The sequence below is a fragment of the Anopheles stephensi genome, chromosome 2, assembly GCF_013141755.1.
Source record: "Anopheles stephensi strain Indian chromosome 2, UCI_ANSTEP_V1.0, whole genome shotgun sequence".
NCBI lineage: Eukaryota > Metazoa > Arthropoda > Insecta > Diptera > Culicidae > Anopheles > Anopheles stephensi.
In genome coordinates this window covers 33,762,970-33,788,257 of record NC_050202.1, presented here as the reverse complement: position 1 = coordinate 33,788,257, position 25,288 = coordinate 33,762,970, and the positions used below count along the sequence as shown (strand labels likewise).

The following is a 25,288-nucleotide window of genomic DNA, read 5'->3' as shown; positions in this document are numbered from 1 at the left end:
CAATGCGTCAACTGTTGAACATTGTCTTCCGCAACAAAGCAACACACTTTGACAATGAGCTAACCTGGCAGTAGCGCACCAACCATCTGAAAACGGTAAACATGAGCTGAGCAGGAAAAAGCGATGCAAATCACAAAACGCGGATCGGTGGACCGAAGCAGTACGGGTTCCAGTCGGCTGTGGTGTGTTGCTGCTATTTTCGTTCCTACAGTTTCCGTTTCCCATTCCCTTGTCCGAGCAACACATCAGCTATTGCGGTCGTTGTTGTTGTTTGTAGCGCTAATATGCGGACGTACGGTCCATGGAAACAACGGGTTTGTTAGCATGGAGATCCACACAATTAGCGATGACTTGTGCCACCCTGCTGCCAGCTGTCTGGAAGATGTCTGCTGAAGCTTAAGTTCGTTCGCTGCGTGCCGTGAAAAAGGTCCAGGCCAAAGATCGATAGCGGCGAGTTTGGTAGAAGTTAGCGTCCAGCTTTGGCTTTGTCCTTGTCATCATTTGCTTTGTTGTGTATTCGATCGAACAGAAACGCGTCGAAAGTGTAGCAACAGCAGCGAAACTACTACGACGGCCCTGCATCAGTTAAGCAAAATTGTGTGTGTGTGTTTTTTTTTTCTTTTGAAGTCATCAATTCGATCCGAGCAAGTGACGAAGTTGGCATAGAAGCGTGATGTAAGATGCTGCGGCTGTGGGATATGGCGTAGCAAGTTTCTAGTTCGACCACAAAAAAGTTTTCCTCCACTTGTTCCTTTCTCGGCTCCAGTGTGATTAGTGCGATCGTGTGTGGCCTTCGCTTTGTGTGTGTATGTGTGGGTATTTGTGTATATGTGCTTAATTGTGGTTTTTCCCCATTTTCCAGGTTTGAACCGAGAAATATCGCGTAATCGCAAATGTATGTGGTGTGGTTATGAGAGTAAAACATCTTTCCTTAAACAGCAGCACTCCGATGTGAAGTAAAAGGAAGAGCGTAAAATAAAGCGCCACAGAGTGTGAAGTGTTTTGCTGTCCGACACAGTCAGACGGGACGGGACGGGCGCAGCTTCTATTGGGCCAAGCACGACTGTTGCCCGAAATATGCAGTGTGATCAATTATTCGTCGTAGTAGGCGTTCGCAATACTGAATGAAATGCTTTGTGCCGGCGCCCTACACCCTTCAAAGTGAAGCGTACCATCATCATTCGTGCAAAATATAAAATATTGCCTTGGAGCTAGTGAGAAGGATTCGCCAATTCCGAGTCGAGTTAACCCAGTCGGTCGAGTATGACGGTTTGGTGGTCAATTATCTAAATCCTTGACTGGAAAGGATTAAGTCACAACCAACGGAATACGAGAAAAATCGAAGGTCGCCAAAGGTTTGCTTGGATGGTGCAGCGAACGCAACGATAGGAAGCTTGGAAACTCACAAACACACACTCACATTGCTGCGTTGCGGCGATCACCATCATCATCATCATCGGCGGCAGTAGCAGCATCATCACAGGCAGTGGAACGTTGAAGGAAAACTCCTTCAAGGTACGTACCGCACCAACAAACTGTTACCACCTTCTGTCATCCTTCTTTTACTGGTTTATTTACTTCCTTGTTTTGTAGCTGTTCTTCCTTCCATCCAAAACCGTATCTTCTACGGCGCCGGCAGCCCGAAAACTTGTCCTTTTTTTTGCGCCCGGTGCAGATTTTGCGCTCTTGGTCATATTTTACCTGGTACCCTGGTTTTACACCTGTCCAGTCGGTGGGCTGGTTTCGATGCGAAATTTTGTTTTTTTTTTTTTGGTTTCGGGCAAAGCACATCTCTCGAGATGTTGTTACTGGTGGGCTTTGCTAGTGAAGAACTTTCGTAGAGTTCGGCCAACTTGGATTCAGTTAAAGTCATGCCCATCTAGCTCACATAGTGATTGGCTGATAGTTTGATGGTTTAGAGCTACAAATGTACGGTACTGTTTTATCCATTGACCCGAAGTGTGCAACGCCGACAGCAGGAAATTCTCGAAGCTGCAAATGGTATTTGCGCGATCAGTTGGTTTGCATTAACGTAGGGAAAGATATCGCACAATGTAATGTATCTTGTAAGTAAAGGCTCCAATTACTAGGTAACAGTCATCGTTAATTTATTTTTCATTGTTTACGTTATTGGGGCAGACCGGTGGTTGAAGCGATAGAGGCGCCGGTCTTCACTCCGCAGGATCGGAGTTCAAATCCCATCGAGATCGAGATCGAGAGATTGTATTGCGGGTACTATGCTAGATGTTATGAGGATAGGTGTTTTACTGGTCCAAGTAACAGTGGTGTTGGTGAATCGGAAGAACTGTGAATCGAATCCCGTGTCCGCGATCACAGGACATCGAGCTACGTGTAAAATTAAAAAAAAACACAAATGATAGATTGAGCACTCTCAAGGTTGTGTAGAGCCAAAGCTAATGATTATTGTTCGTGAAAGACCTTTCGCGTTCCTTCAGATTTATTTGTATCCTTTTACTCTTCATGGCACTGCTTGGACACTCCAATGAGAAGCTTATTTTCACGCAAAAATTAACCAACCAATTTTCAATTTAAACCAGAATAGGACTCTTAAAGCTCATAGCATTCGAAGACATTTCACTTGGAGCGCCCATAAATGAATTTCAGCTTTTCGGAAAGTTTCTTTTTTGTTTTTCTTAAATAATTTTATGTGAGCAATACGGCCTGGCCGTTCTTTATGAATAAAAAAAAATGTGAACAGTCTTCATTGTGACATGAGCAATTCGTAAAAAAAACCTTCCAGCAGCATCCCAAAACTACGACCAGTCCCGTAGGCCTCATTCCAGACTGAAACGATGAATGAATGCGCAATGAATGGGACCGGCGTGTTGATTAAGTAGTGTATGGATGTGTGTGCTGGTATGTGCGTATCCCAAATGGGGCCGGTGTCAATGGTTCGCGAAGGACATGACCAGGCATGAGCGCCAGTCTTTCCTTGACCGATATATGCTCGGGTCATCTTTTGCCTCATGTTCTGTTCCGTTCGACGAGAACGGTAACGAGTGTGTGGTGGCGCGTGCAGTAGTAAAAGCAGGACAACGCTTCTTCATACGCTTACCTACTTACCATTGGATAAAACCAAGGACGAGGAATTAATGCACGGCACTCTTTCACACTGACACTAAGCATTAAGCGGCATCCTTTGGTAGTGAAAAGTTGCCGACCCTTTTTGCAATTGTTGTACCGCTTCTGAGTGGTATAAGAATGGACAGCTAACAATACAACAAATTCAAACAAAAGCAAGCCAGTTAGTACGATTCCGGGTCCGGGCCCATCCGCGTGCTGTTGGGCGCCTCATGTTCACTCAACAAGTTTTGTCCGTCTTCAATTCCTTCCCACTAACACCTCTGGGCGCCCCTTACGGTTATGTTTTAACTTATTTAGTTGTTTATCGTTTTACCCTGCCCTGTCTGCTGCGAAGGGAAGTAAAAAAAGCAACCATCCCGTGCGTCAAGTGTGGATGAAAATTGTACACGTGCTGTTTATGCAAGCAAGTGGTCTCCTTTCGGAGGTTTTGCATTATGCGCCATATGCAAACTGGGAAAGCTTGGAAGTGTAAGCGTCCGTGGTATACGTTTGGAATGAATGCCAAGAAGATGGGTCTTATACACTCTTTGCTCCATTTTTCCTGGTGGCCTTTTTGACTTGTGCTAGGATCCTTTTTTGCTTTCCTCCGCCTCATATTTGGGTCAAGTGGAGCAGTACAATTTGCCTGCAAATAGATATTACTTACTTCCGGTGAGTTCCTGTTACTTATGTTCGACCTTCTGGGAAGCAGCGTACTGATGAATGTGTTAATTTATTATTAAAAGCTACAGTTTCATTCACAATCCTCGCAGCAAACCGGCAGCCAGACTGATGGCGAATAAGACTCTTGCTTGCTCTGACTTATGGATACACAAATACGCGCAGGGGAATGATTCCAGTGTGTCTATTTGTAATACGAGCAGATGAGGTTTCCTCTGGAAGTGTGCAGTAACGGGCGTATTAGGTCCCCTCAGACATGGTTTTATGTTAACAGGCCCATGGTTCGCAGATGAAGCTTCCCAGATGGCAGCGATAGAGACATTTAAACACAACGGAAGACCTAAAAGCGTTCACCGCGGGCCCGTTGTGAAACACTCTGCAACAGTTCGCTGTCGATGCAAAAACGAGTCGAATTTCATTACGGTACGATTCTCGGTAAGGAAGCTGGGGTCGAAAACGTTTCCCCCTGGGCCGGAAGTGGCAACAGTTTCGAAGGTCTTCACCGGCCAGCTAACCCTTTGAGGCATCGGACCGGAAGTCAACGAATGGTCGTTGTTGATACAACTCTTTAAACAAAAAAGTATAGCATTGAGGGAAAAAAGAACAAATCTCCCTGCTCTGCTGCAACGCTACAAGACAGCCGGCTTACTTACGGCTGTGCTGATCGGACGTGCTTTTGTGCTTTTGGCCGCTTGGAAAACCTTATCATCATAGTTTGTGCGGATGATAAACCACCAACGGAAGGGTACAATAAACGGGTGGTGCGCTTTAGGCCAACAGGGGCATTCTTATGGGTTTTATTTTTATTGGTGTGTTGTTTGCGTTGGATGTAGTGGATTTGTAGGATTTAAAAGGTATTTTATGAGCATTCTTTATTAGTTTTATACATGGGGACTGTGTAAGAAAGCTTGTTGAGGGAAAACAGCGAAAGAGAGAGAGAGAGAGAGAGAGAGAGAGAGAGAGAGAGAGAGTTGTATTCTTCCGTATAGAAAGAATTCCTTTCGATAATACAGAGAAATTTCAAATATTAGTGGTTTATACAACTCTACTTCACTAAAAAAACTAATTAAGCAGTGTTAAAAATCACCCACTTTTTTTTTCGTCTACGACTCACACCCATCATGTCGATCATGCTCTACAATTGCTCCATTATTTATTTAACCACTTCAATGCGTAGCTCGCCTTTCCTCCACTGTACTTGTTTCTACAATCAATAACTACCAAACAAGCTTTCTAATGATTGATAATAGCCGCTGAAGAGATTCATAATTAACCAGGGAGAAACATTGAACTGTTTGCTTGCCCATCAATCCGTTCGTTTGTGTGTTTTGCGATGCGTGTTAAGAAAAATCAGATCAAACAACAGAGGTTCATGTATGTGTTTCACTGCAAGTGAAATGGAGTTAAACTTTGGCGGTGAATCGTAGTAGGAATAAATCATAACTGAACAAAAGTTGCAGTGTGCTTTAGCTGTTGTGATTTGAATAACACTGCAACTGTCGTCAGGCTAATAAAAAGTACATCCATTCTGTACTGCGCAACGTGTTGCAATTGGGTTCGCGTAGATAAATCGTGTGAATTTCACCCTTTTTTTTCTCGTGGACCTACAAGCCACCACATAACGAGATGTCTTTAACCTATGTTCTTACTGTGTAATGTGTGTTTCTACATAAGATAAGCTAGTGGGCAACGATCTGGGCTGAACGGTAGGAGGGCATCTGGTGTTGCATACTTTGTTGCACCAGTGAAATATGCCGACCGTATGTGTACGGTCTTGTGTGAGATCCATCGCGTTGATTTTACGCTGCAACACAAATTAAAATCGAATGGACTTTGTGTTACAGATCTCCGACCGAAAAATAATTGTTTCCCAATTACGAATGTAAAAAATGGACTGGGATCATTAAATTAGAAAAAGTGGGAGAAGACATGCGTTGAATTTATGACTAAAGTGGGTTATTTGCTTACTTGAACTCCATCAATAAGACCTTCGTTTTACTGTAAAGCATTAGTCTTGTAGCTTCTGCTTACTTAGGGCTTGTGTGGTCTAATGCTGTTGCTAGCAACATATTGCTGACAAAATTTAATTCAATTTGGCTGTTATTTATTTTGACGTTTGTTGAATTTATCGACAGAGGTATTCATGTTGTCAGCGCTTATCCATCTTAGTGTTTATAGATAAAAAATGGTCTAAAAGAGGACTAAAATGGCAGCTCATTCAAGTTGCTGGGCAACATCGTAAGACATTGTAAGGCACATCGTAAGGCAACATACCCTTATTGTTGAATGCTACCAGTGCTTGGGGGTCTTGGACTGCTACATAGTCTTAAAAACTGCAAACAGTCATGCGCCAAGGCTTGCCAAATTAATATCTCAGATGTTAAGGACCCATCAACAGTATCTCTACTTCCATTTCTCTATCCATGTGCCCTAAGACACTTTAAGAATTTGGTTGCCCGATGTTCATCTCATGACATGACCAGCAGTGCCTGGCGAACCAAATTCACTGCATCATGATGAGATCATCGTACGAAGCCAATACAATCCGTCATTCTTTTCTTCAGTCCACATATTTTATTCTTCTACGGCACACTACATCCTCAAGTGGAGGCCTTGACTTGATTTTTCCCGTAGCAAAAAAGTCAGTCCTGTGTACATGAAGGTGGTCCCGGACGGGATATGATACCCGGTGTTGCCATGTGAAAGTCTGGCACCGCTTACATAATGGCTACCAGCTACCCATACCAAACATCAAACATACAGGGTTAAAACTCTTTCTGAGCATCTTCCTATTGAAATAAACTTAGAGGAATTGGTCATTTTTGGATATAGCTCATGTCTCGAAAGCGTTTGTGAATATTTTTGGATCGAGTTTTTTGAGCTATGATGTGCATACATCTAATTTAATTTATTTTATACATAAACTGTTTTATATTATTCGTTTTGGTTTCCTGGGCGGTTATTCGAGGTTGAGTAAGTCATTCTTATATGATCAGGTTCCTCTTTGTTTGGCAATTAAGTTTATATCGCTTTGATTTGCACATATCTATTTCATACACGAAAACTCGCTTGTATGATTTATTTTTTTTTATATATTTTTATTATCTCTCTGTGCCCAAATTGGAGCTGTTGTGTTGTTTTTATTGTGGATTTATTTTATGCAGTTTTCTAATTTAATTTATTCATAATACCATTTTTTTACTTTTTACTGTAGCTTATATGTAAATCTTATTCGATTTATATTTTATACTTCAATCCAAGCCTTACTTTAAAAAGTTTCTAGTACATTTACTTCCCCATTGCTATCGACTTTCCAGCTTTAGCTTCACTGGTTTTGATTTCGCTGTTCGGGGTGGATTCAAGGAATTACATTTTTCCCCATCTTCCCACGTTTACATTTATCGTACCAGGTACTGCAAAACGTACCAGCAGCCCGTTTTTCACGCCTCGAGATTGTTTTTCCTTTTCCGCCAGCGCAGCTATCTTTATCGACCGTAGACTTCCCCTGGCCGTAGAAAGTCAGTAAACCAACCAACGCTTTCCGTCGTCGCTTCCGGCGCGCAAAGAGTCTCCACCGGCAGAGCGTCGATAATTTTGGCTCCGAAAATGGCATTTTATGTGGTGCGGATGATAGAAATTTATGGTGCGTCTGGTGGCGTCGGGAATGGGGAGCTGTTGGTTGGTTAGCTGGGGTGAATGGTGAGGCAAAGGATTCACTGGGGTGTGTGTGTTTTTCCCACCGCGTTGGTTGGTGCTTTTATTTAATGTTTCCAAACGTTTGCATTCTTCCGTTTGGGGTGTGTTTGGGTTTAATCACTTTTTTTCTCTCTTGTTATTGTTAGATCATCTTGCAACGGCCCCGTTTTCATGCGGGATAGGCGTGCTCTAAGGAGATCGAGAGCAAGTGGGATCGAAACGGGCCGAACGACAAGCAAATGCGCGTCTAGAATGAAAATGAAATTCCTTTCCCATTACGATGGGTCGATTCATGCACCTTCTAAGCGTCAAACGCTCCCATGTGTGGGGGGATCACATGCAAATGGCGGGCATGGAGAGCAAGAAGTTTACGCGTCAACTAGAAATAGACCCCCAGGGGGAATGTGACACCTTCTGTGAGGGATCTCTATTTGACTTGCAGTCCATCTTCATGTGCAGCTGTGCATATATACATTCAGTCAGTTGGCGTTTTGATGCCATCCCGTCGCAATTTATACTTCTCGGTTCGTTTCTCGGCACCAGAACTGCATCTCGTTTAGGTGGGAGCGATGATGGACGGAATTTATCATTCCTTCCTATTGTTGTTCTGTATTCCACGCGTGTGCATGAGCTCCACGGACACGACCAGTGCTCGTCGCCTGACACACTCTGATCGTGGATGGTAAATAAACATATCATTCAGGTTCATCAAAAACCAGCACGATTTGCTTCCGTTCCGTGACGCCATCTTGCCCGGGGAAAAAGTTCGATCAGTGCACCCAGGTATGTTGTATTTGGTATCTGCCGCGAAACGGGTGGCTAGTGATTGTGCATTAAATGTGCACAGGTTTTTTTTTTTAGTTTGGCCTTCCGTCGTTTGGCCGTTTGCCACATGCTGCAGCCGCCACTTGACGCATCGTGTGGTAAGGTGCACCGGTGCATCTGTCACATGATGGTGTGTGCTGTTTGCTGATGGGTGGGGATCGGCTACCGCTGATACGCATTTTAAATCGCACGATCGACAGCACACACTCACACATGTAGAAGCACTACCAAGGTACGGCACGATCACCTGCCGATTACGCCAACGGCAATGATGATCACCGTCCTTGCATCGAGACCTGACGTTTCGATCACTGCTGTATGGCGACTTTTCCATGGTTATTTCAAAGTTGTTATGACTTTGGTGTATTTAGCATTTATACTATAAGATTGTTGAGCATCTTAGCATTTCATTAGTTTCCTCTATGTTCTAATGCCAAGGTGTTTTTGTGTGAAATGTGAATGGAGTACGTGACAACATGATCTTTTCCCTCATTGGTATAAGATGTTTCCCAGCTGTAGTTGGAATCTTACTTCAACGTTTTAGTTTGGTTATTAAAGGGCATCGAGGACAGTAAGATACTAAAATTAAATGCTTATACAGTAAGTTATCTGTCATATTCATTTTCTTTTGTATTTTTTATAGTTTTTTTTGTTTGTTTATAAACGGCCAATCATATTTCGAAATTGTCGTTTGACACGTGCAACTTTAATATAATTGAAAGCGAACCTAAATGTACTTGAAGTAATGTAATACCATCAATCTACAATGTAGTTCTTTTAACACTGAGTACGTTAACTACCACGTGCTAAAGATCTATCCTCTCAAGTACAATGTTATCAGTTTTCAAAGCGGTTTTTTTTTCGAAGTGGCAGATAGTGTAGATATTTTTAAATTGCTTCCAACTATGTTGCTTCACAACAGTGTTAAACAACTAGTTCAATATGTTTTAAACTTCATTAGAGCAAAACTTATGGTTTTTCGTTTCAGTTTCTGTACTGCATATAATTTATGCGAAAATTAGATGAACTCAGCACTCGATGGTTCAGGGGTTGTCAAACTTTGCGCGTTATCATGCTTAAAAATTCACATAAAATAAACTATTTATATACAATTGATTTTTTTTTATTTAAAATTGTCTGTCATTAGCGTTTAACAATGTTTGCCTTAATTACTAAGGAAGGGAGTAAACTTTAGGATATAACATAAGGGGATAAGAAGAATTGAGGAGTCTGAAACGAAAGTGGGAGAAGGGAAGATTGTAGTCAAAAAGATGGTGCACACTATTAAATGTAGTGCATGCTCGTAACCAGGGATTATTCTGGCCATAAACCGACTGACAGGAGGGAATAAAGAAATAGAAAGAACACAAAGGTGTATGGAAGACAGAAGAGACGAAGCGTCGAATTTGGAGGAAAAGATACAGACAATCGAGTAGGAGAGGGCGTGTGAGTGTCGGGAACTGATTTCAGTTAAAGTAACCATGAAAGAATCTACGCACAGCGAGTCGCGTAAACCTCCTCTGGATCCTTTCGATTCTCTGCTTTTCCTGCTGCCTTTACAATTTGAATATTACTCGATTGCATTCTGCCGTTAGCAACAATCCTATATGAAATAAAAATAATAAAATAGAAGATTTATTATTCCATTACTTCCATATCTGGGATGGATAATAACAAAAACTGTTAAAAGATGATTTTATAAATCTCGTTCTTGACGTATTTTTTTAATAACGTGTATGCATCTTAAATGAGCCACCATAAAATGTTTGCGATGACGGATAATTCCTAATCAAAACTATCATCTTTTTCTGTAAATTGGAGTTGTTTTTCAATAGTTGGTAGTCTAAATGCCACTAATTGTCATCTGTGCTTGTTTATTAATTTATAATCTTTTCATTTGTTACAGCACATTTTTCAATAATGTGCTTACAAATGGTAAGACTTAAGAACAAAAACATATGTGACTATGTGGCTATGAAAAGATGTAACTATAAAGGTGACTATGATGGTGTAGCTAAATCAAAGAGTTGATAACATTGCTAAAGTTATTCGTACTTTTCCTTAATGCACTACAAGGCTTATTGCTTGTCTGTTTATTATATTATCTGCTACAAAATTTGCTTATTCAAAATATTTCGATAAAGCCGGTACATATTGCTCCATAACATGTTTCAGCAAACGTTTGCAAAGTATTTCCTTATTGTTTTAAGCATATTTTGAATGCATAAATGTACAAAGGCTTTTGTTAATGTTAAAGAAAAAAATAACTTACATTGCTTGGTAGTATTTTACTGTCTTGGTTTCTTCAATTAAAATTTGCCGACCCCTGGTTGATCGATGATCGATTGACAAATCACCACTGCCCACGGGAGTTCTGAAGGAGCTGTTCATGATCAGCTCTCCCATACACAATAAGCACAAATAGAAGAGGATGTAATTATTCAAATGAGTTGTGGTCTGCCGATCAACTATGTTATCGTTTAAACCCTAGCGGATGTAACGGCATGACGCTTTATAATGACTGTACAAATTCAAACTGCGACGCGACGATAATATCAACGATAAAAGTGTAAAAGTGAGCAGCAAACTTATTTTGTTACAATCGTTTTGGAAACATTCAAAGGTATAACCTTGGGAACATGACTGATCGTACACCTCCCATGAGATTATCTTGGGCTTTTAAGATCCGTTTACAACAATTTAGCTCCGCGCATTTATCAGTCTCTCGCGACGTGCGATGGTCCGATGCCACTAGTAAAAGGAAAAGTGATGTTAACTCCAATGGCGGGCCACCGTTCAATTACCTCCAATTAGTGTACGACGAGCAGCCACCACCTCTCCCGAGCATTGTTTTCATACCTTTCTTCCACTTGTTTGCTGCACTTGACTTGACGCTGAAGATGAACCCTGTAGGTGGCAGTAGAGAAGACGATGGGCGGTAACGAGAAGCTTTTGCACATAGCGGTGTTGTGTGATGTTTCTGCTCAATTAGCTCTCGATCAAGCCAGCTCCTCGGGCATGGTGTGAGCAACGGCTGAACAGGGCTTCGACACGAGATTCGCATCTTATCATCGTACCCTGGCCCTGGACTGTTAGTACATAGCTTTCTTTTTTTTTACTTTCATTCAAATGATTAATTTGTACCTGGAAAAATAAGATATATTTTTGGAATGTTTTCGATGGTTAATCTTCTTCGGTGGGACTACAACCTCGAAAGGCCATTTCGGCCTGCCATTTCTGGCTTTCTGTGATTCGATTTTACCCGTAGCAAAGTAGTCAGCCCTGCTTTCTCGGCGAGGCGGTCTAGATGGGATTTGAACCCCGGTCCTACCGTGTGCAGACTGGCGCTGTCGCCTCGGCCTCCGGACCGTCCCGTCGATGCTTATTATAAGATTAAATTAACCATTGGTTCAAACTATTAGTATTTGTTCTTGTGCTCTTCTGTTAATGTTTAATTGCTGCTAGGATAGCTTATTCACACACATTGTTTCTACATTTTTCCCATCAGAATGAAACGCTTGGATCTTTTTTTCCCAATGCGGTTAGAACGGTGAGAAAAGCAACACATTAGCATTAACTGATCATGAAAGTAAATGGGTGCAAATGGCGCGATATGTTAGTCGAACCATTAATTTAATTTGTTCTGCTATTCTGTTTATGATTTATTATGTTTCTGTACTGTGGTTTGTTCTAAAATCATCACCAAAGTAGTTTACAACCTTTTAAGCATGGCTCTTGCCAGTTTAATTTGCCTTTTTTCGCGTTTGCTTCAATAAAGTCAACATTGTACAGTGACTGGTTTTGCAGTCAGCATTGAATTCCGACGCATTGTGTACGAGAGTGTGTTGTAGCCACTGCTTAGCTTGTGGTTTATTACCGATCGCAATCGAACTGTTTGATGATGATGTACAACGTTATAACCCGATTGATTTCGCTCCCGGTGACGCAATACTGCTGCTGCTGCTGTGTATTTGGTGCTGCCTGCCGCGATCGATCAAACGATCGTTCCCATCGTGCGTGTTTGTATGAATGAAATTTCGGCGTGGATGTAACCGTATTTAGCTCGCCGAGTCTTCATCATTGCTCGCATCGGGAGCGTCACGAAATTGCATTCGATTTGATGATTTAATTTTGGCGATCGTGTTTTTTGCTGTTTTTGTTGCTTAATTTCATAAAACCGGTGAAAGTTTCAATCCCAAACAAAAGGGAATCATTTTTGCACCACTGCTCACGTTTGGAAAGTTTTGCGGCATTTATTAATAAAACGGTTGTGGTTTTATGGAGTTGTACGATTTGTTACAGTTTGTCGTCTAATAGGGAATGGAAACGTTTTGAAAAGGAAAAAGGGGGAAAATATATGTAACCAATGTGTCGAGCGTGCGTTTTCTATCATGTTTTTTACATGTGATAGTGATACTTGTGCTTGTTGCTAAATGTTTGTTAATCCCACAACCAATCCAAACCAAACCATGACTGTTTTGCAAGTTTATAACCTTTGCTCTGAAGCATATAGGTGTCATGAAGCCTAGTGGTAGTGATGCCATCCATCAAATTTCTAATGGATGTTTTTCACGTACACAGCACCAATTTAAGAATCCAACTACGAATCCAGGAATCCAGAAATGAGAGTCCAAGATCTTCTGAAAATGTAGTGTCCCAGAGGAACTGGAAAAATAATGGAGAAATCAGTTAGTCGTGGTGCTGAGGCAGCCTGAGAAAACACCTCCACCCAAAATACCTGACACGAAGGATGTCTTTAAGTCATCGACTCTGTCCAACGCTGACGAAACCCTAAGCTGCGTTTGAGATAAAAACTCTCAGAAAGTCCCCATAAGTGTCGAAGATCAGTGGGGGAGCTCTACGAGCTATACGGTATTCTCATTCGGCATGTCATGAGGACGACACTAGACGACCTATCCCGTAATAACCTTTAAGGCCAGTCAAATGGGCATAGGCGTGGTAGTTCCAAATTGAGATGAGGTCGGTCGATCGTTCAGTCGTGATAGCCTAAAGAAGACAGTCCGAACAGGAATCGATACCCAGTCCTCCCGTGTGAAAACCAGCGCAAATTTCGCCTTTTTCGCCCTTGTTGGGCCATTGTCAATAAGTGTTAAGAGCATTACTTATCTTTAGTCTCTTTCCAATGTCGCTCCAGAGCATGTGTGGTAATCCAATGAGGTAGAGAGTCATGTACGATTCAAGCTGGCTGCCCTACATGAACAGTAAAACCAAATATTCATCACATGTTTTATACTTGGTGGGAGCTATTGGAAATCGTATATGATGAGCTATTGAAACCAGCTTACCAGTTACCACAGAGGATGAATACTGAACATAATCAATGGATTTGATCACATTATAAGCGATATAAAATTTAAAAGGCTTAGTTCTATCTAGCGATCACTTTCGACATGAACAAGTCAACATCGGACTGTTATTTGGATCGTCAAATGATCATTTCTTCCGTTAAGATTTTCAAAAGTAGACACTCTAGTAAAATAGTTACCCACTATTTATTTTACGATAACATCGTTACGATCAATGTATCGCAAACGCAAAGTGAAGTTGTGAAGATGATACAAACATGTGTCTGCCCACATCCCCTCTTTTTCTACAATCAAAACAGAATCACAGATGCTGCACTTAGAATTGCAAATTGCAAAACTCGTCCCGTACTTGAATCTGTCCCGTGTGCAATCCGAATGTATGTCCCACCAATTACCGCAAACCCTCATAACGATAGACGGCACTGACGTTACGTCAGCAGTTGGCAGGAATCTTATCAAGGAACGGCGCTCATACTACGATCCTCACAGCACACCCTGAGACGGCGCTTTTGGTTTTTCAAGGTTTTTGTGCGTCGATCGTCAAATTTGCCATTTCCTCTGGTACAATCGCTCAGGAAAGAACCCGTGCCACTCAACCCAAGTTGTTCGTTGAGCTTGTACGAGCGTGGCTTTGGTGCGCCATGATGGTAATGACGATGTATGAAGAGAGGGAGGTTACGCTGATAATCGCAACCACTGGGTCGTCTAAAACACCAGATTGTGTGAGTGAGTCGTCAAACCAAAATTAAAACAGAAAAACCTCCATCTTATTGTGCGAGCGTGCAACGAACGATGACGAGTTTGTTGTAAAGTGTCGCAGATTCAAATGTTTGGCGGTGGCCGAAAGGAAGAGATTGTATTCCGTGCTTCAACCATTCGGAAGAATGGGTTCTCACATTCTGCAAATGGAACAGTGGCACAGCTTTCTGGTGGTTGAAACCTATGTACTGCGATTAAGTTGAAGAGGTTATAATTAGTAGCACAGTGTATTATTATTTGTTGATACGGACGCTTAAATACAGTATCATGGTGGCTGGAGAGAACAGGCATCATAATCAGCCAGTTATTTCAGATGGAAGGAATATTTAGAACTGCTTTAAACAATCGTCCCATGCTGTGGCTGTAGGGTTCGCGTAGATTTTATCAGAACCAGAGTGCAATGACTGCGTGGTTGGATGCCATGGACCGGTGTTAGAACGAACGAAGAAGTTGAGGATTCTTTGAGAAGGCATTTGATACCAGTTGCGGCGAATAAATAGCCGAAAGAGATCTGTAAACAAAGGAGTGTGAGTTCAGCGAAAACTGCCACTAATTTTGCACTTTCCTATCCATTTACAGCCTTTAAAATGTCCGATCCCGATACGGTTTGGTTGGAGGAACTGCTGAAGGATGTCCAGCTGGAGCAGTTTTTGCCACGTATACGGGACGAACTGCAGGTGACCCGGTTAGCCCATTTCGACTACGTTCACGTCGATGATCTGGAGAAAATAGGGCTTGGGAAGCCGGGAATTCGGCGTCTACTCGAAGCGGTGAAAAAACGCAAAGCACAACAGTGGCGCCGCAACATCCTGTCGAAGCTGATCGGTGGCGGTAAACAGCAGCCACCGAAGAAGGCCGGCACAGCATCGGGCCAGAATGAAGAACCATCAGCACTAGCCCTCACCTGCCTGATCCACGAGAAGGACGTTACGCTGTCGGTGAAGCTGGGCGACGGTTCGTTCGGTGTGGTGCGACGCGGTGAGTGGCATGCACCCGGCAACCATCTGGTGCCGGTCGCTGTCAAGGTGCTGAAAGCGGACACACTCGCACAGCCCGGCGTGATCGAAGATTTCTTCAAAGAGGTGCAGGCGATGCACGCGATGAACCACCCGAACCTGATCCGACTGCACGGCGTCGTACTGTCACAGCCGATGATGATGGTGACCGAGCTGGCGGTGAACGGTTCGCTGCTAGACTTGCTACGCAAACAGTGCAAACACACACCGCTGCCCATGATCTGGAGCTGGTCGGTACAGATTGCGACCGGGATGGCGTACCTGGAAAGCAAGCGGTTCCTGCACCGCGATCTGGCCTGCCGTAACGTGCTGCTTGCCGCCGGCAATAAGATTAAGATCGGTGACTTTGGATTGATGCGTGCGCTGCCCCAGCAGGAAGATTGCTACGTGATGACCGAGCATAAGAAGGTACCGTTTCCTTGGTGCGCACCGGAATCGCTCCGGTACCGCCAGTTTAGTCACGCCTCCGACACGTGGATGTTCGCGGTGACGCTGTGGGAGATGTTTACCTTCGGGGAGGATCCATGGGTGGGGTTGAACGGGTCACAGATCTTGCGCAAAATTGACCGAGAGGGTGAGCGGTTGCATCATCCCGATGCCTGTCCGCCGGATGTTTACCAGCTGATGTTGCAATGTTGGGACAAGACCCCTTCGGAGCGGCCTACCTTCGCTGCAATAAAGTAAGTTACACTGCTGGTCCGATGTAGGATTTGAGGTTAATAATGGTCCGGAATACTTTGTTTGCCTTTCAGGGAGTTTCTTACGGGCGTGCCACCACCGATCTATCGCGCTGTAACGAATTTTAGTGCGGAAACCCGTCTTGCTGTGCAGCAAGGCGATACGATTGTGATTATCGATGATCGGCCGGAGTTGCAGTTCATCAAGGGCCAGAATCAAAGGACGTTTGACATTGGCACGATTCCGAGGTAACGTGTAATAATCGAAATACGCTATCAGTGTCAAACAGTTTTGATGGTAATATTTGTTTCTATTCGGTCTATCCATTCTTAGGGGTGTTGTCGTCGATGCGCGCAAAGCTTCTTCAAGTTCGTCCGGTGGTTCTAGTTCCACGATTAGCCGTCCGCTCCATGACTCATTTCGGCACACGGGGCACGGTTCACCGTTCGGTGCGTCCTGGGGTAATCCCGCTAGTCTCGAGCTGGAAGGAGAAGTGAAACTGCGAAGTAAGTCGCAAAAGCAGTACTCGATGAAGAGATTTACAATAAATATACATTGTTCTACTTACATTGCAGATAAAACGAAAGATGCGGGAAATGCGGATCGGCGCGGGAAGTGCGTATCGGAGCAATATGTGAAGGAACGAAAAAGCAACGCTTCCAAACAATTTTCCTACAACAAGCTGGTGAACGAGAATCACTCCAAGCATCAGCATTCACCGCACACTCATCAGCTAGTGAAAGACGCTCAAAACCGTCCGCTTCGACCGCCGCAACCACAGCAGACAGCCGCCACGGAAGGCATACTGATCGATCTTTCCTCGCCGAACGATGAAGCAACGTTTGGTGGTGGTGCGGCTGCTGGGGCCGTGTCTGGTACCGGTGGTTCTTTTCGACAAGTGACCAGCATTCTCGACGAGCCGATCGACATTCCGACCGAGGGTGATGATCATTTTGGGCAACAGCAGCAGCAGCAGCAGCAGCAGCAACAGTCGCACGACCTGCAACTTCAAGTGGCTGCCGTGATGAATTACTCTTCCATTTCACCTGTCCCGTCCGTCGTACCGAAACTCGTACCGCCACCCTATCAAATGCCGCCGAAATACAGTAACACGTACGGAATCGTGCATGATAGCACGTTGAATCTCAGCATTGCCACGGAACCGGATCCCTTCGCTCCACAGCAGCAGCAGCAGCAGCAGCAGCAGCAGCAGCAGCAGCAACAGCAACTGCCGACACAAGAACCGCTAGTAACATCCGACTACGAGAGTGGTCGGTCTAGTTCGGTCAGCTCGCGAGATTTGATGGCAAGCATAAAGCGACAGCAAACGATTGAGCAAGCCGGACCGCCGCCGATGGCAGTGTATGGGAACGTGCGCGGATCCGTTTCGAACATCAACTCAAACTACGGTCGTGTGGGAACCGATTTGGAAGGGCTTACGGCCGATATGCTGTCCTCACTGAACAACGGTGCAAGCGGAAGCGGACTTAGTTCGCCCGGCAGCAGGGACGTTTACAACGATTCGCTGGAAGTGAACATCAGTAGCAGTAGCATTGGACCCGTTGCTAATGGATCCATCTCTCCGTACGGTGGATCTACCGCTCAACTAAACGTTATGCCCAAAACGGTCAGTAAAGCGTTTCTAGCCGAGCTAGAAAAGGATATCTACAAACAGGCACCGATGGCAGGCAATAGCATGAACAGCTCGGTTGCGTATGCAGCACGCAACAACGCGAAAGATACGTCCAAGTACGATACGACTGCTAATTTGGCGATGAGCCAAATCTACGCCAATCAAGCGAACTCAATCGCCCTGGCGGCGTCCCTCCAGCAACAGCTCACACTCTCTCCAAAGAAACAGAACCTCACCATGCACCAGCAACAACCGTCTTCCTCCGATACGAACACACTGGTGCAGCAGCTGTGGGCCGAACGTAACAATGTGGCCACCGTACCGTCGTCGGCGGGAGCGGCCGAAACCATGGGTCAACAGCACCAACCGCCGGCTCCACACATTTCGCCACAAAAGACACACAATTTCGTTGCTCTCTCGAACGGCGGTATCACGCCGCTACACTACGGCTCGACGGTGAGTCTTTCCGGTCCGAATATCTACAATTCCGTGTACAACGGAAGCATCGCGTCGGACGTGTATCAGACGGTCGGAGGCGATCTGTACGATGTGGTGGCACCTACACCCGCATCGCTCTACGAACGTGTACCGTCACAACAGGTGTACAACAATGTTGGGAATCAGGCGCCGATGACGGCCGGCGCTATCTACGACGAGGTATCCAACGAACTGAGCGATTTGCGACCTATCCGGCCGGCTCCATCGGCACCACTATCTGCGCAACAGATACAGCGACGATTGGATCGGCTGGCACAGCAAGATCAACAGGTGGCCAACCTGATGCAGGAACTGGGCGACGAGGCAAACGAGGAAGAAGCGAGAAACTCGCTAACGGCCGTCAACTGGGACCACACGTTAGCGGTGCGGCACTTTAAAATTGAACGACTCTGTCGGTAAGTAAGGTGGGTGGATGGGGAAGAGAAGGACCTTGAGTAACATTCATTTTCTTCCAGGCTTGGTCTTGCAAATCGTACCCGCTGTGAGGAGGCACTCCAGAAAACGGGTTGGAGCATTCAGCTTGCGGCCTCCATTTTGCTCGAAACCTAGTCGGGTGTGGGACAGAGTGGCTAAATTAAGAGTGCTTTTTAACGCAGTTTTGCTTAAGGGATGCCCCAGAGCTTTGCTGGTAAAAACACTAATTTACTCATCGAGTACCGTATTGCGTCCTTTTATGGGGAGGATTTAACAAAAAAGCAAGTCAATTTCGTCGTCAAATCTCTCGAATACTGCAGTGAATTATAGAGCGAAATCTCCTGGATGTACGAAGCCGAGACTGTCGATAGCGGGGGGGTTTGTAACAAGTATTAATATGAATGTTTTCAATCCACGACATAGGCAAAGGCATAGGCGGTCGTTATTGTTTCGCCCTTGTGCTGCTGTAAATATGATATGTGTTAGATGTATTTAAGAAACCTGTTAGATTCTGTTAGCGAAATAGCCCGCGAAGTTTATGTCGTACAACATGCAAACGAAGCAAATCATTCAGTTACTGTGCTCCGAAAGATTTATTTGAGCTAGAAGAGAGATGAATCGAAAGGGCCAAACAACAGCAACGCAGATTCTCGTTCAGGCCCAGCAAATGTTGGTTTGTTAGTATAGCATATTATTTACTTCCGTAAGCTGTAACAGCTTTTCGTTTTTGCTGTGCAGCCCCTAGAATTTGATAGGCAAAAATCTGTGTAAATCTGTATGAAAATCTCACCCTCTTTTAAGCTGTAACTGGGCCTAAGTCGAACTACTGTTTTTTGGCAAAACCCAGATAAAAAGTAGCCTCTCCGTAACTGGCTATTAGCAATGCAAATATACTTATATTTTGAACAATCGTTATCAAAAGTGGAATTCAATTGGTGTTATTGTCGTTTTATATCCGATTACAAGCTTGGAAGAATGTGGTTGGCATTGGACTAGATGGCGATTGTGCTCAAGGATTAAAAATGGACAACCCTAACCACAAGATCGAATTAAGTACGTAAGGGAAATATGCGGTATGTGTTAAATGATTTGCGATCGGTAACTCTTCTATAGTTGAATTTAAAATTTATCATTTTTTTCTACATGCGCAAGGTTGCTAAATAAATCGCGTAAAGGCCTTTTGAATGTTTATATTAAAATCGAAGTTTTCTTTTGAAATTGGTTCCTGTTTGCTGCACACATTTTCAGCGGTAAACGTTAATAAAAAGTAGTAAATCATTGATAAAATAATTATTTATTCAAATGCACCTCACGGACTCGACTGTAACTCTTCTATTCACCTTGGCAAACGAACGTCAGAACCTTTCGAGCACATTGTTTGTCAAAGCTGCTCGAACGGCTAGTTTTGTACCACGCACAACTGCTCGAAAGATTCTCTTTCAATTAAATCCCTGTGGCATTCACTACGTAAGTTTTTGTAGCTCCTTATTTTTGATACAAATACCGGTGTTTTTCGCTGTATTTCGTTGGAAATGATTGATAAATGCATAGCTTGTCGATCTTTACTGCTCGTTGGCAATGTATTTACGTTTAAACTGGGTAAATGAGCAATTTAATCGTGTCTTTTGAGTCCACGTGCCAGAGTGCACCAGCTGGCAGGCTTCGTGTTTACATGTTCCTCTCACATTACGGAAGTAAATTGAAGTGAATTCTAGATACATTTTAAGGCACTTTCCTATCTAGAACAATTCTTGCATGCGTGTCGTATTTCAATTCTAGCGGAGAAAGTAAATTGTGCTCGTCTTTTATCCCGGTTAAAATGTGTTGCGACATAACCTCACTTACTGACCCATCACACTCTGTTGCTCGATTGCAGGTTAACCGTTGCTCTTAATTAACGGAACGATGTCGGGAAATCTAGATATTCTGTCCCTGAAGGAGGACGATGTCACCAAGATGTTGGTCGCGACGACTCACATCGGAAGCACCTCGGTGAACTTCCAGATGGAGCAGTACGTGTACAAGCGCCGTACGGACGGTGTGCACATCATCAATCTGGGCCGCACCTACGAGAAGCTGCTGCTGGCCGCCCGTTGCATCGCTAGCATCGAGTACCCGGGAGAGGTAAGCATTAACGCGCACTAGGGCTGTACGTCCGCTATCTGGAACATCATAGCCGGGATAAAGTCTGTAAAGATTTCTTGGCCAAGTAATTCCAGTAGATCAAAAGAAATGTGTACCTAGCTTGCTTATAGTTCAGCCGGTGCTGGGCAACGTTATCATGCCCCGTACCGGTTGTACACGATAGGCACACACATTTTATTGCATTGATTAGAATTTGAACACTAAAGCTTTTGTTTGTCCTCCTTTGCGCGCTAGGTCTACGCCATCTCGTCCCGTCCGTACGGTCAGCGTGCCGTGCTGAAGTACGCTCACTACACCGAGGCAACCCCGATTGCCGGACGCTTCACGCCCGGTGCCTTCACTAACCAGGTCCAGACCGCCTTCCGTGAGCCGCGTCTGCTGATTGTCACCGATCCGCTGACCGATCACCAGCCCGTGACGGAAGCTTCGTACGTCAACATTCCGGTCATTGCGTTCTGCAACACCGACTCGCCGGTGAAGTTCGTCGATATTGCCATCCCGTGCAATACCAAGTCGACGCACTCGATCGGTCTGATGTGGTGGCTGCTGGCCCGTGAGGTGCTGCGTCTGCGTGGCAAGATCACGCACGACCGCTGGGATGTCATGCCCGATCTGTTCTTCTTCCGCGATCCGGAAGAGGCGGAGAAGGAGCAGGCCGCCATCGAGGCTGCCGCACCGGTCGTCAAGGAGCTGCCGGATGAGGTCGTCGTCGCTGAGGAAACTGCCAACTGGGGCGATGATGTGCAGCAGGCCGCTCTCGTGATGCCACAGGCAATGAAGCCGTTGGCGGCTGGAGGCCAGACCGATGACTGGAACGAGGATGATACCGCGCCTGCCGCTGCCGGTGCCGTATCGTGGGGTGGTGCCGGATTCTAAGGCCGTCGAAAATGTAATGCAGTCGGAGCGTGGATTGTATGGCATCGTTCGACGCTGAATCGGAAGAGTGAAATAAACAGTGTAAGTCGTCACGTTTTCATACTTCCTATGAAAATATGAAACATCTGCATTTATCCTCATCGTCCGAAAATCCTATCTTTTAAGCGTGACGACGTGACACGTTTAAATGGTCAGGCAGGCACAACTCCACGTAAGGAATAGCGAATAGACGGATAATGTTGTTCCGCATCTCATTTTTATTGCATTCTAGAAAACGCATTTCGCACCTTGTCGATGGACGATGCGAACGAATGTGTGCGCGCGTCGTAAGGAAATTAAACTTAAATTTAATTGTTGCACTGCCGAACGTGCGATGCTTTTGGCCTAGATCATAGCGTATAAGGTGCCATAAGTTTACAGGATGCTAGCGATGAATTTTATTGCTCCCCAATCCGTATTAAGCCGTTTCATCGCATCGAACGTCATAATTCAAAACACGGTGTTTGCTAAAAAAGAAACAAATCGCCAATTCTTACGGCGGTGTCCACCGATGCGTAACTGAATGGCAAATGCTTTTTTTTTTTTGTGAGTCGATTCTCTTCTTCACAGGAAGGCGCGCACACCACAAATCCGTCTATTAAAAACTAAAACCGCTATGCTTCCGCGACGGGGGCAACATTTGATGCCGGGTGCTGTCCTGCTCGTTTGTGTGCAGCCGTATTTAGAATGCTAACATAGTAGACGGGCTCCGTTCTCGCCGTAGTGTTGCCAGTTACCTAGCAACGGTTCTCGGCAGCTGTGGCGGCTCATTAGCTTCGCTACATTGCGACAACAACTATGGTTTGTTGTGCCATAACGGACAGATTCAGTGTGCTGTGCGAACAAGTTTGAATAGAAGTTAGTGCACGTTGGATGCGGTATTGCGTAGCAACGGGAGCGCCAAAAGCCTAGAAGATGCCAATCGCGGTGCCAAGAAGTTACACGGCTAGACTGAATCGGACGTTGCCAGCGTTTTGCCCGATACGGCCGAAGAAAGTGTTCAAAGTGGAAGCAACCGGGCAAGGTGATAGAAGAAGTGGTGGTGCGGAAGGATGTGTTTTGTAAATTTTTTTTTTTTTTAAGCGGTGTGATGTTTGCAATCCATTTTTCCGTCCGTTTGTGTTGTGAATTGTGCAGCCATTTAATAATGTGTGTGTTTTTTCTCCAATATGGTAGGCGTGAAAAAGGGTTTCGGTTTCGTAGAGCCTGAAGCAACACCGAACTATCTTTGTGCCAACTATCTGCAGCGATTAGTGAAATCTTTGGCACAGATGTGGAAAAAGAGGCTAAAGAAAAAGCAGTACTAAGAAGTGTGCTGCATCTGCAGGTAAGCTTGGAGTGGAGGATCACATGAAACATATTCTACGTTGATGAGTAATTATAGTTCACATTCTGTCCCCAACACAAATTCGTCCATCTTATCCATCGTCAATTTTGTGTCTTAAATCGCTTTCCACCACTACTCGTTTACTGTTCATACTTCTCACACGTCAGAAGCTAGAATGTCCATCTCAAACAGAACGGTCCTGTGGTCGAGGCGCTAACGGCGTGGGTTCCTCGGAAATGTTAAGATCCCAATTTACCATGTGACTCAGTTTAACTACCATAGTCACCGATAAGACTTTTGAGAGCTTTAGGAAACACTTCCCAAATATGTGTTAGTTCAGAGATTCTGATATCCAGCAATTTCTGGAGCAAATGCTGCTTAGACAAAATTGTGTTTTTTGTTGAATAGCGAAACTGGGTCAAAACAAATCCACCATGTCGCAAGATATCTCCAGAAAGTCACTATTTGTTGTACACTTTTTGCGTAAGACCGTCAACAAGCGGTAACTCTTCTGCTTGATGATGCCAAATTATCCATATTGATTATTCATAACTGTCTCTCGAACAGTGTCGGATCAAGGTCTTTGGAGGCCCGAGCGGAATGGCAGTTGGGGTCCCCCTGTTTGTGACTCGTTTGTGAGTAAGACCAACAGGATTTCCTTTGTCGTCGAGGCCTCCCTAACCGACGAGGCTCCTAGCAGTCGCTCCTTTAGAATCTCCAAGAGTTTCTGTTCAATTTTGGTAGTCTTTCCCTTGGGTTTAATTCCAGGTTCATGCCAGAGACACGCCATCAATGAGATCTAGGAAATGATTCACAAGCAATCAATGATTGACCTCTCAAAGGAAAATATTGGTGACAATGGTTAGTCGCAACACTTCACCATTTTTTTTTTTAGCGATGCAATCTCACCCTTCCTTCATTAACACGTTCGATCCCAGTCAATCTTGTTTGCCTTTACGTTCACGCCTCATGGTTCTTAATTTCAACTCCTATTACTTGGGCTGGTTTTTACAGAATATTTAGGAAAAATCGACAATGGTTGACATGGAGGTTAACGTGTTCAAGGTTCCTTTTGATGGTGGCAGACACCTGGATTGCTGACACGCCATGCAACCTGCAATGTACCAGTGTACATTGGAGGTTAAAAATAGAATCTTCTTTGAATGACCTGTCCTTTGAGGGCCTGAATATCCTACTTCCCAGTCTAAGGAGGTAAATCAGGTCTCAGAGACCCAAAGCCTTTGTAAATATATTTAAAAAAAACTACTTCCCAGTCTAACCAGCAGGACACTCTCTTTGCATACATGCAGGAGTTTACTTGCACTCCACAGTTAACAGTAATACAGCCAAAATTCTAAATTTTCGGTAATTTCGCACTCATTGTCAAATATTTCGTTGTTGATTATTTAAGGCTTAATTATATGAAAATCGTTATAGGGCATGATTTATTTTCAAATTGTTTTCATTATACTTTTTTTAAATGAGCCAGTCAAAAAATAAGAACAAAAAAAAAAGATTTTTACGATCAAAATGTAGTATTATTATTTAATTTCTTGCTGATGATATTAGATTTATAACTCAATCAATATTTAGTTTGGAGTACTATTAAAGTATTTTTGTTATCTTAACGTACAAGCTACATTTAAAATATGCAAATCCTTTTTTAGTGTGATTTAATAATTTGCTACTGAAGTTAAATTTGGATAAGTGCATTAACGTAAATGTCACTTAATGTAACTTTTATTTTGCTAATGTACAGTAACGGAGACTTCTATAATAATATTATTTTTATATCCGACTTTCAAACTACTGACAAAAATGTACTCGGAATTGATTTCCTGATTGATTCACATTGAAATTTCACAAAAAAAAACACTTTTTCTAAATATTAGGTGATCTTTTTTTTTGTCTGTTGCTGTAGATGTTTTTTTGTTTGTTTTATTAAATTTGTTTTTTTTTTGTCTTCTTTGATTATTCATTTCTATGAACTAACCAACCCTCAAACGATCGTTCAAATTAATTTAATTAAATTATTATTCTGCTTACTAATAGTCAATATTCTTTATGGTACATATTTATTTCAACAGTGATGGTAAATGATCATAAATCCCGAGGACTAATCCACTCAGTCTTAACTCATGACGCACAGAACACTTTTTATCCAACCTGCAAAAACCAGAAAGCTATTTCCAAACACTTCCACCCCGACGGTAATTAACACGTCGATCGAGCATGGCTAATGTGGTCGCGGTAACTTCCTGGTGGAAAGTTTTGCTATACATTGCGGGCT

General features: G+C 43.8%; 3 protein-coding genes across 11 annotated transcripts in view; all 3 read left to right on the top strand.

The window, feature by feature from the left end:
- Positions 1-94: 94 nt before the first annotated feature.
- On the top strand, positions 95-19,538 carry LOC118506216. 9 transcript variants are annotated; one of them, XM_036043041.1, is made up of 8 exons: positions 95-182; positions 863-1,515; positions 1,594-2,066; positions 14,952-16,068; positions 16,141-16,314; positions 16,400-16,572; positions 16,642-18,592; positions 18,653-19,538. In XM_036043041.1, the coding sequence occupies exons 3-8, from the start codon at positions 1,928-1,930 to the stop codon at positions 18,744-18,746; spliced, it is 3,648 nt and encodes a 1,215-aa protein (XP_035898934.1). In that variant the 5' UTR covers positions 95-182; positions 863-1,515; positions 1,594-1,927; the 3' UTR covers positions 18,747-19,538. The 9 variants fall into 9 exon arrangements, with proteins under 9 accessions (XP_035898934.1, XP_035898937.1, XP_035898936.1 ...); XM_036043044.1 differs by having other exon boundaries at positions 123-297; XM_036043043.1 differs by having other exon boundaries at positions 123-314.
- A 454-nt stretch (positions 19,539-19,992) lies between these two features.
- On the top strand, positions 19,993-21,754 carry LOC118506277 (40S ribosomal protein SA). The gene is made up of 3 exons (XM_036043194.1): positions 19,993-20,078; positions 20,488-20,735; positions 20,991-21,754. The coding sequence occupies exons 2-3, from the start codon at positions 20,517-20,519 to the stop codon at positions 21,630-21,632; spliced, it is 861 nt and encodes a 286-aa protein (XP_035899087.1). The 5' UTR covers positions 19,993-20,078; positions 20,488-20,516; the 3' UTR covers positions 21,633-21,754.
- A 130-nt stretch (positions 21,755-21,884) lies between these two features.
- LOC118506276 (histone-lysine N-methyltransferase SETD1B-like) overlaps positions 21,885-25,288 on the top strand; it is a 32,454-nt gene continuing 29,050 nt past the window's right edge. Inside the window, exon 1 of the mRNA XM_036043193.1 lies at positions 21,885-22,998. The gene's annotated coding sequence lies outside the window, so the exon portion shown is untranslated. The remainder of the gene's footprint in view (positions 22,999-25,288) is intronic.

Bases quoted from the DNA above. Each gene is read 5' to 3' on its own strand.
- LOC118506216 (XM_036043041.1), top strand. From the start codon at position 1,928: ATGTACGGTACTGTTTTATCCATTGACCCGAAGTGTGCAACGCCGACA. The intron at 2,067-14,951 runs GTAAGTAAAGGC...ATCCATTTACAG, and splicing joins CGCACAATGTAATGTATCTT to CCTTTAAAATGTCCGATCCC. The intron at 16,573-16,641 runs GTAAGTCGCAAA...CTTACATTGCAG, and splicing joins AGGAGAAGTGAAACTGCGAA to ATAAAACGAAAGATGCGGGA.
- LOC118506277 (XM_036043194.1), top strand. From the start codon at position 20,517: ATGTCGGGAAATCTAGATATTCTGTCCCTGAAGGAGGACGATGTCACC. The intron at 20,736-20,990 runs GTAAGCATTAAC...TTTGCGCGCTAG, and splicing joins GCATCGAGTACCCGGGAGAG to GTCTACGCCATCTCGTCCCG.